The sequence below is a fragment of the Scylla paramamosain genome, chromosome 3, assembly GCF_035594125.1.
Source record: "Scylla paramamosain isolate STU-SP2022 chromosome 3, ASM3559412v1, whole genome shotgun sequence".
NCBI classification, from domain to species: Eukaryota; Metazoa; Arthropoda; class Malacostraca; order Decapoda; family Portunidae; genus Scylla; species Scylla paramamosain.
The window spans coordinates 1,692,331-1,703,083 of record NC_087153.1 but is presented as its reverse complement, the minus strand read 5'-3'; the positions used below and the strand labels follow the sequence as shown (position 1 = coordinate 1,703,083).

The 10,753-nt window shown below is 37.3% G+C and overlaps 1 protein-coding gene across 2 annotated transcripts in view; it reads right to left on the bottom strand.

Annotated features, from left to right (window-relative positions):
• The window catches only part of LOC135089082 (polypeptide N-acetylgalactosaminyltransferase 5-like), an 83,133-nt gene that overhangs the window by 6,319 nt on the left and 66,061 nt on the right, over nucleotides 1-10,753 (bottom strand). Inside the window, exons 7-11 of one of the 2 annotated variants that reach the window (XM_063984313.1) lie at nucleotides 8,815-8,992; nucleotides 7,986-8,166; nucleotides 1,922-2,061; nucleotides 1,386-1,484; nucleotides 210-344 (exon numbers count right to left, since the gene is read on the bottom strand). In XM_063984313.1, the coding sequence (XP_063840383.1) occupies nucleotides 210-344; nucleotides 1,386-1,484; nucleotides 1,922-2,061; nucleotides 7,986-8,166; nucleotides 8,815-8,992 (733 nt within the window). Of the gene's footprint in view, nucleotides 1-209; nucleotides 345-1,385; nucleotides 1,485-1,921; nucleotides 2,062-6,043; nucleotides 6,225-7,985; nucleotides 8,167-8,814; nucleotides 8,993-10,753 lie in introns of both variants that reach the window. The other variant, XM_063984305.1, reaches the window with a different exon arrangement.

Below are 10,753 nucleotides of genomic sequence, written 5' to 3'. Positions count from 1 at the left end.
CATGCTCTAATCTTCTCATTCTCCTCTCTCTTCCTTCCTTCCTCTCATATACTCTTCAGCACTGTACCCTCCCATTTCAGAGGAATGTACCTCTTGCACTTACATACAGCATTCACACTACTCTTGTGTACTTTTACCATCCCCTCTCACCACCCCAACCACTTGACTGACTCTGACTTTAATTTGCTTGTCAGATTGTGCTACAGTACCGCTTGATTGTAGGTCCACATCTGATTGCCACCCATTCCATGGCAGCGCACAAGCTTCACTGGTCCACTTGGGTTGGATGCATCCAGGCAGTTGTCATCAGACATGATCTGCTGCCTCTTGGTGTAGGCAAACACCTAGAAGATATATTCGCACATTAAAATATGAAACTTCTTATGAATAGAGTAGTACTAGTATTGTATAAATAACTGAAATGAGTATTCTATTTCATGTATATAATTGTATTCGTCATTAAAGACAACTTAAGAATATTCAAGATGGAATAAAAATGTATGAAAGTAGGCAACAACATACTTTTATACAAATCTCCTTATTAATACAAAGCTTCAAAAACTATTATTCAAAATGGATAACAGTAAAATAATTTTCTACAATCTTCTGGAATTATGTATATGTACAAACAACTTTTTCATAAACCAAAAGACAGATGAGGCACTGCATCAGAATCACTTGTATACATTTCATAGTTTCATTATGTAATACAACCACATAAGTAAACAACAATAAAACTTCAGCTTCAGTAAAGTTAAAGGTACAAAAAGTTATATAGTCAATGCAACAACAATTTCAGCAATAATAACAAAATACCATCAACATCTATTATGAACTTTACCACCTTCATTTCAATTTAATAAGCTAATATGTATTGAGTTGCTAAAGATCAAGACCAAGCAGAATGACTTACTCGGTTCTGCCCACCACTGCCTCTCACCAGCAGTAGAAGGCAGTGGTGGTCCATATCACCCACCAGTAGTTTTCATCTGCTGAAATGCACCACTCCCAAGAAATGCCTCTAAGTGGTACACTTTATGCCAGTTAACAGGAGTAGCCAAATAGCTCCTCTTTAACTCAAAGAGAGTCTAAGAGATATAGGAAGCCATACATATACACATACACTGTATCTGCGTCTGTGCAGCTGATCTTTCTCCTATTTAAAAATTTTTCAATCATAAAAAAAAAAAAAAAAAAAAGTGACGAACATCTTAAGATTTAAATTATATTTTCCTAATACAGCACTGTTGCCAGGCATTTCAGAGTACAAAATACTACAGGAGTACAGTCTGGAATGAACCATGCACCTCTATGCTCACTTGAAAAAAAAAAACACTGCAAGAACTTAAGACTTCATAATAAGCAGCTGTTCTCTGTGGTCATACCTGGTTGCCTCCCAGCCCATGGCAGTAGCTGGTGCCCAGATTCTCCCCACTCTTGCGGCCCAGAGTGTCCAGGCAGCTCTGTGTCTCCACGTTGCGAATCTGCATGAGGATTAATGAGAAGTCAAGTACCTTCATGTACGAATCTGCTAAAATTATGTCTGAGGCTAAAAATGTATCAAAACATATAAATGCAACACACTAACACTCTAATAGAATAACAAATAACAAATATGGATCCTAACACCATATTATGCAGAAATCATATAAAAAATGCAAAACTGTCACTACAGTAAAATTAAGATTTTATGTGTATTAACCTGTTCACTTGTACTGCACTTGTATATCTACCAGTACCTGACATCATTAAGAATTCCCTTTAATTAGGAAGTAATGACAGAGAAAGATTCATACCACAATACACAGTATGAAACAAGTTTTAAACATGCACTACTTTAATTTTCATCATGAAAAAATATTTTTCTGAAGACTAAAATTGCAAAGGATTAGTCATTCCACTGCAGAGGGTAGCATCTTACCTCTCCCAGATAGTAGTAGTCAAGAGGCATCTGGGACTCAGGGTAGATGTTCTCCAGGAACCAACGGAAACTCTTGCACTTAAGGTCCTTCCTGAGCTTCCTGCGCTCGCTCACATCCCCGTAATCCACACTCCGCGCGCCTGAACCACCAACCATTCAACTTATTCAGTTAGGATCCAGTGATTGCTAGTGCAGTTATGTCACTCTTTGGTTTTATGACAAGTCCACAACCCTGCGTTCTTATGTCAGATATTCAACACATTAAGATTTATGTGAAGTTAAAACAAATTTACAAGTAAAATTTTTCAACTGTAGCAGGAAAGCATAATTAACTTAGGTGTAGGGATTACATCTATGATAAGGGAATCTGCAGTCCTTATGGTCAAGTCTTTATATCAAAATGGTGGAAAGTATTATACTCTTGAATGGTTGCTACTACATCAAACAAGTTAAAAAAGGTCATTATACATCTAGTTCTTTCAAGCTGAACATTTGTCAAAACAGCTGCAGTCCAATCCTTGGATGAGAGTTTGTAGTTATTTTTGGGGCAAGTGCATGGTTAGGGAAGGAAGTGGGTAAGCCAAGGCATGGTGGTGGTGGTGGTGGTGGTGGTGGTGGTGATGGTGGTGCTCTACACTTCTATACCTTTGCCACACAACTACACCAGTGATGTCTGGTGTTTTCTTAGTGTCTATGATGCACAAAAGGGTTTAATTTTCTACAACTTACATGATCTCCAAATTTTTGACTTTATAATGATGAAAAATTGTAATTATAAATATGACATATTCTGGATTATATATATATATATATATATATATATATATATATATATATATATATATATATATATATATATATATATATATATATATATATATATATATATATATATATATATATATAGTTTAATATTACACTGGTTACAAGTTTAAAGTTATGGTTTAAGGTTTAATATCTTTCTTGAAAATCTTAAGATAAAAAAAGTTGAAAATCAATAAATCAGTAAAAAATAAAATCATTCAATAGTAAGACACTATTGAAGATACTTTCTACATAAAGTCTGTACAAAACTCTATGTACTTAAGTATATCAGAAGAATTCAGTTTCAATGCAAAAAGGAATGCAGTAAGTTAGAGAAAAACAAAGGCTTTCTGTGCAGCTGTCTTCTGTACACACAGGTAATAATTTAAATTGGTTAAAATAAGATGAAGAGGCACTATGCTAAGAATGGCCCTGTATTTACACAAGCATGTGCATTTATTTGCAGGCATTTATTGAAAAGTCTAGTGGCATTCTACTAAAAATACTATGTACAGCATTTGGCACTGCGTAACAATTCTCCTTCCTTGAAACTTAAAAAAATTAAAGCATTAAAGCAGAGATGCTAATTCACTATGCAAAGCTTTACTTCATGCTAACTAAGCTAACATACCTTTTATTTTTTATGAACATGTTTATACATGTTAAATGTTTAGGAATTCTTGATTTTACATATGAGTGGTCATGGAACTATAAATATTATGAAAAATTAATACCAGTGAGCTGGCCCACCAAGAGGATATGACATCAGTCCATCACTCTACCTAATTCCACATTTCCTGACCTTTCTCTGCATCTTTGCTTCTCTCCTTGTATTTGTTCAAACTGCAATGCACTTTTAACTTTCTGAACCCTTTAATATAACCATGATTTTCTCTTGTCTAAAAATATGCAACCACCATTTTTTCTCTATTTTTCCCTTTAATCTGTACTCTTAATCACTCCTGCTTTTCATTTATCCTCTCCACTTTTGTCACTACCATCCTGGGTTTAGCCTCGAATGAGGACGTTCCACTTGCACAGCCTCAAATCAATGCACAACCAGAACACACTCAGTACATTGAAATATTGAACAACTGATCTGGAAGCCCCCAAAAAATCAAAGCTTGATGGGAAAGCTGCCATGTTGGAAATAAGACTTGAGACCTGAGCATGACAGCCCACGACATTACCAACTTAGCAATAGGTGCACCTCATGCTCCATGGGGGCTATGGAACCTCTGTGTTAAGGTCATTGCACAACTTTCCTTTTCTTAGATAAACTACTAAGGATTTCAGAAGTTAACTCCTTTCCTGAAGAATTAGACACCAGCAGTGTAACTGGTTTGAGTTGGTCTGTGAAGCCACCACCCAAGAGGACATCTCACTACTGCTTACCACTGTATCACCTCAAACCAGTTCATTTCCACTTGTACAGTCTCAAACTAGGGCACAACCAAGACGCATTCAGTACATTGGAATACTGAGCATATGATATGGAGGCTCAAATGAATCTGAGCTTTGGGACAGGGGTGCTGTTGTGGATGGAACCCAGGACCTAAGCATGAAGGCCCAGCACATTACCTATCAAGCAATACAGTGCATCATGTGCTCAGTAAGGGTTGTGGGGCTTCTGTATTGCAGTCATCACACGTGAGCCTTTCTAATTTTCCTTGTGCATTATAAATGACATTTTTGTCTATTTTTTAATTTAGATATCCTCAGTTGATAATTATATATATAGTTTCTGGAAGACACACAACTCTTGGATCTTTCTCTTTAAGCAATAAATTAAATAATTTTCTAAGTATTATCTTGTACTACTCATATTATTCTTGCATAGTGTGACTGATAAAGTTTGATCTTCTTCCCCTTGAGGTTTGCAGGCTTAAGTGCAAAGAAATGCTTGTGGATGTGACTGCATGTATGGGTATCCCCTTTTCATGAGGATGATAGCCTGGTATATAGACAGACATGGAGGAGATAGCATTTGTGAGAATGTGTTGAGGGCTGGCTCCACACTGATGTTAAAGAGAAACTCATATATATTATTTATTTATGATAATGACATTGTAACAGAAGATTGGTTTGTGACTAAAGTTAAAAGAAAATGTCATGGAATGTGTGATGGTATTTTAAGAGAAGAGAATCTGTATGAAATGTACAAATTAAAAGTGTTTTATAAAGATAAGAAATACATATCAGCAGAGGTCCCTAAAATAATAAGTAATGATTATGAAATTATATAAGAAATACTGGAGTAATGACTGAAAGGATCAATGACTGTAGGAAAAAAATTGTGAGATTGATAGTAAGCTCAAAGACAGATCAATTAAAAGCAGTCTATAAAACCTCCAAATGAGGGTTTTATTATGCATACTGACAAATGGCTATGAGACATAAAGTGATAGTAAGTGATAGGAGTTTTTTAATTAAGGATTATGGTAATAAAAATGACTTCCTATACAATGGCTGGTAGAGTAAGAAAAAAGTGAATGATACAGTGTAAGAGATAATGGGAACAGAAGAATAAGTTTTAGGTTTGAAATGTGCTATTAAAGAATTGATTGAGAACTACCCTGTGATTTTATGTGTATAGTGTATGTAGGGAATTAGAAAAGGTTTACTACCTAAGACAGTGTTGTGGAGTGATGTATGCATATGGCACAAATGACATGGAGACTTCTAACACGTCAAAAAAATACTGAAGAAAAGGATGGAGGGAAGTACACTATGGCATGAATGAGAGTTACATGTAGATGTATGGGCAGGATATTTTGAAAACAATTTGTTCCCTGTTTGTACCTTGCCAGGGAGCTTCCCTGAGAGAAAGGCATAGAAAATGATAGTGTTGAAGATGAAGCTTTGAATCCACAAGGTAAAGTTAATTTTCATATATGTCTATAATCTCAAACTACCAAGTTTTCTAGTCTTAATAAACAGTGAGACGTCTTTATTCCAGACAGAGATATGACTCAGTTTAATAACAAGATGTCTTTTTCTTTTCATTAAATTCTATTTTGGTGCAGGGATGAAAAATCAGCTGTACCTGGTATGTCACATCTGAGCAAGTTCAGTATTCCTATTATTTAAGTTTGTGGACAGAAACTGGCAACGTTTAATATTGAAAAAGTAAACGTATATACATAGATATTCACTGTGAAAACAAAGGAACATGAGCAGTACATACATATACTTGGTATGCATAAGGTGTGAGGAAAAAGAAGCAGTGTACACAGACAACAGCTGGTGGCAAGGGTGGGCAGCACCAGAGATGGAGGGCAGACAGTGTGTGGCAGGGGTAGGCAGTGTGTAGCTGACCTGGGTTAATGCTGTAATAGAATTCTTTCCAGTCGTCCAGCCACACTTCGGCGAGACGTGCGTTGTTTTTGTTTACAATTTTGGATGTCCCCCCAGGGAAGGTGTATGGAGTGGACTTGCGGAACACGTGACCCACATGGGAGCAAGTGGAGATCTCTAGGGTACCCCCACACATCCACACCTGTGGAATGATGGTTCAGCCACCTGTGAGCTAAGCAGCAGTGCTAGAGCCTCCAACTGTGATGGGATGGGAGGAGTTAAACCATACACCTTTATGCACCCAAGGCCCCAGACAGGCTTGCTGCTATTGGTCCATCACCGCCCAAAGCTGCTTGGATGAGACCCTTGCACTTCTAAAATGTACAAGGCTATATCATTTTGGCCACTGCCTTCAGAGCTTTGTAATTATGTGGATAGTTGATAAGAGTGTTCATAACCTATATGTATTATTTAATGTTATTCCTCGTTTCTCAAAAAAATAATAAAAAAAAAAATAATAATAATAAATAAATAAATAAATACATAAATAAATAGATAAATAAAAAAGTAAAATAAATAAACAAATAAAATAAAATGAAGTAAAATAAAATAAAATATAAATATATAAACAAATGAATAATTGAATAGATAAAAAGGGAAAAAAATGAGAGCACCTGTTATTCTAAGGGAAACCACCACACTCCCATGCTGAACTCATGTGTACCTTATGAACACATGTCAAATTGTTGCAAGTCATAAAGTTATGAGATTTCAAAATGATCCATTTATCAAATGCAGCTATGCATTATTACCTTGCCTCCTCTTATTTGGTGTGATCTGCAGACTGAATGACTCAAAATAAATATGGATGCATTTTTACATTACATGTATATTCTTCAATGAAGGATTTTATACTTGTGCATTTTTTGTCCTTTGCTTTGCTTTGTGTTGCACACCTTTTAAATGGCCTTTAAATACCACAATTGATGCAGGAAAGCTCTTCTCTGTTTGACAGCTTATCCTATGAAATGTGAAACAACTCTTGTTGAGAAATGAGGAAATATTGCCCAAGCTAAGAAACTCTCAGTCTGAATTTTGCCTCAACAGCAAAGTAAATGCAAATCACCACAACAATGCAACACATGTTGCCACAGGTATATGTTAGGATCAAAATGGATGTCCATATCCTGGCGTTTATTATGAGAAGTATATTGTAATAAAACTATAATACTTCTTTTATGTGTAATATTTAAAATTTTTACTCAAGGTGATGCACATTCGTTTAACATTCTTCATACAGATGGTAATTTAGTCTGACATTCCACTAAGCTCCACCAGCAACAGCCAATGATTTTTTCACAACCTTTTCAGTAGTTTCTGAAAGGTTTTAAATGCATATTAGTGGAAAGAGCTTTATATACATCACTGGAAAATTTCACTGTTAGTATGCACCAAAATACCATAATATTTTGGATAAATATTTCTATATCATCTAATAAGCTAAGAAACTGGTCTGTAGAAATCCAAAATAGTGATGGTAAGGTAGGATGCTTTATGCCTCTAGCCCACAACCCTGCGAATTCCAGCTGTTTTCATGTCCTTTTCTATAATTCTTGGATGAAATTATTAAATTCCACACAACATTTTTAACCAGCAAGTTTGTAGCAAACACTGAAAACAGTTGGATCTTCTTGTGGTTAAGAAGTTTTGGAATACAGTTAGTACAGCCAATGAAGAGAAGGAAAATAAGCTACTTCAATCACTACTTTTATGGTGATGCATCTTCACACATCCTGTAAGAGATTGTTAGTGGTGAACACCACTCAGGGTATTCCTGTCTGTCAGGAGAAATCTCCCTTAGGGTCACTTCTGTATTGCCAGAGTTGGTGAGGTCAGGGGCTAAGTGGAGCTGGGCCGTCATGAGGTCTAAGGAGAAATGCAGTGGGGGCAATGGAGCAGATACCTGGGTTCATCTCAAAGAAAAAGTCTCTCCACTCGTCCATCCAGACCTCAGCCACACGGGCAGAGTTCTTCATGACCACGTTGACCACACCCCCCGGGAATGAGTACGGGGACTTGTCACGGAACACATGGCCCACGTGGGAGCAGGGGATGATCTCTAGCTGGCCTCCACACTGCCAGATCTGAACACCAGTTTGATGTTATTCTGACTCACAGTTTGCTTATTACTAATACATTACCTTACCCTTCAAAACCTTCATGTGCCCTGCTTGTTCAGCAACCTGTGGTGCCTATCTCATCATGACTGGCACCAAGTTCCTTCCAGAACCACCAGAGTACTAGTATATATAAATTTGAAGAATTGTAGAACAAAAGTGACATGATTTTGAACTGAATATAATGGGCATCAGTTTCAGAGGGATAGCTATGGTAGGTATAGTATGAAAGTCACATTATATCTCTAACATTGATAATGTGACAAGATGCTGAATTCCGGTAAATTTAATGGTGGAAGATTGATGAGACTAAGTGCACTTGGTCTAATGCTAACAATAACTGGAGTCAGAGCCATGTAACCTGAATTGTAAGAAATGTGTACAAGAAGTTTCTTGTAAAATACATAAAAAACTAATTATTAAACTTTATCAGTAGACATCTTTCCAAAGCCTTAACCACTTATTTTCCTTTGCCACTCTGTTGAGAAAGCATACTGAAATCAAAATGATCAAAGATAAAAACTAATATGAAGAATAATGGTGTGTGTATCAATACATCACAATTGCTCCCTGGAAGACCACTGCCCATCAGAAGGCCATTCTAATGTCACTTACCCTAAAGGACATTTCAAGGTTCTCTCCTCCCCAGATGTCCATTCCTTCATCATAACGGCCAATCTTCTCAAAGTAGTCCTTGTCGATAGCGAAGAGGCCTCCTGCCATGGTTGGGGTCCTCAATGGCTGGGTTCTGTCACCTCCACGCCTCTCCATCTCCCGCTGGGGAACACGGTACCTGTAATAAAGATTTCAACATATGAGTGACGTCCATGTACTTGCCTGCACCACTCCACCACTTGCATGGGGAGAACACAAGCCAATTTGCAACTTAAGAAAATATGTAATGTTAAATAGCAGTAAAGCCATATATGAAGAAAAGATGAAAAACAATGTGGTGTCAAGGTACAGGGGCAAACCACTTTATCCAGGCCTACATTTTATCCCAATTTTTACCATTATCTCTCCATCATCTCTACATTCATAAAGTGGGATTCCATGAAGGAGTGAAGGGGCCTCTCTTTTAACCCACTCCTAGCTCCTGTAAACTTCAACATCCTTTTAACTCCACACTTCTTCCTCTTCACTCCAAGCTCTTTCCATTTAATTCCCAAATTCTTTCTTAGGGCCTGTTCACACAAGGTGATTGCAATTGCAGCAGTCACCACACATTTAATGCTGCAGTCTTACATATGATGTGTTTTGCACTGCAGTGTAACCATGTGGTTGATCCACCTTTTTTTTGCTTCATGTGAGTGGTCTGAGGTCTGGCATGCAGTGGATGTGAAGAAGTTGGCAGGTGTTTGGCAGTTGCATCACTGCTTGAAGTGGCACAAACAGTGACAAAAACAATGTTGGGTTCATCCAATTCTACATGACAGACATATGCATGGCATGTTTACAACCTTGTACCCCTCTATGAGAGAGCATGACAAAAAGTTTTTAAATTATTTGAGAATGTTGGTGAAATCATTCAATGATTTGGTTGAACTATGAAGAAGGACATATGAGTATCTTCAATCAATACCATAATGAGGGATTCTATCTGTCCAGAACAGAAACTTGTCATGGGTTGCCATGTTTTTATTTCATTAAATGTAAGAGTGAAACTGGCCAAATATTATGAAGAAAAAAAAAGAAAAGAAAAAAAAAAGAAAAAAAAAGGGTTCCAAATAGAAAAATCAAATAATAGAGGATGTATCTTGAAACCTCCCTCTTGAAAGAGTTCAAATAAGAGGAAGGAGAAACTCCAGAAGCAGGCAAGAGTTCTAGAGTTTACCAAAGGAAAGGGAGAATGATTGAGAATACTGGTTAACTCTTGCATTAAAGAGGTAGACAGAGTAGAGGTGAGGGAAAGTAGAGTCTTGTGCAGTGAGGCTGCAGGAGGAGGGGAGGCATGCAGTTAGCAAGATCAAAAGAGCAGTTAGCATGAAAATAGTGGAAGATAGCAAGAGATGCAACACTGCTTTGATGAGAGAGGCTGAAGACAATCAGTTACATAAGGGGATTGATAAGACAAAATGCTTTTGATTCCACTTTGTCTAAAAGAGTGGCATACATGTGAAGCATACACCATACATGGACAGATAAAGCCTCTGTACAGAGTTAGCAGCTGGGGGGTGAGAAAATTGGCAGAGGCAACTCAGAATGCCTAACTTCATAGAAGCTGTTTTTAGCTAGAGATGAGATGTGAAATTTCCAGTCATAGCCAGATAGTTGAAAATTCAGAAGATTCAAGAGCATGGGCATGAGAGCAAGTTAGATTGTTGTGTACAAGGATGTAACATCCAACTTTGGATTGAAAATGAAGATAAAGTAGAAGAGAAAGGTAATGCACAGTCTCTTCTCACATTGGCTGGCATACAGCCAATGATGCTACCCACTGCTCTCAAAACATGCGCTCCACCGCCTTGTGTGAATGATGCCATTTACTTATATGTACCTCAACATGCATGTCAACCATGTGTGCGAGGGGGGCCTTGCATTCCCCAAACTGCAG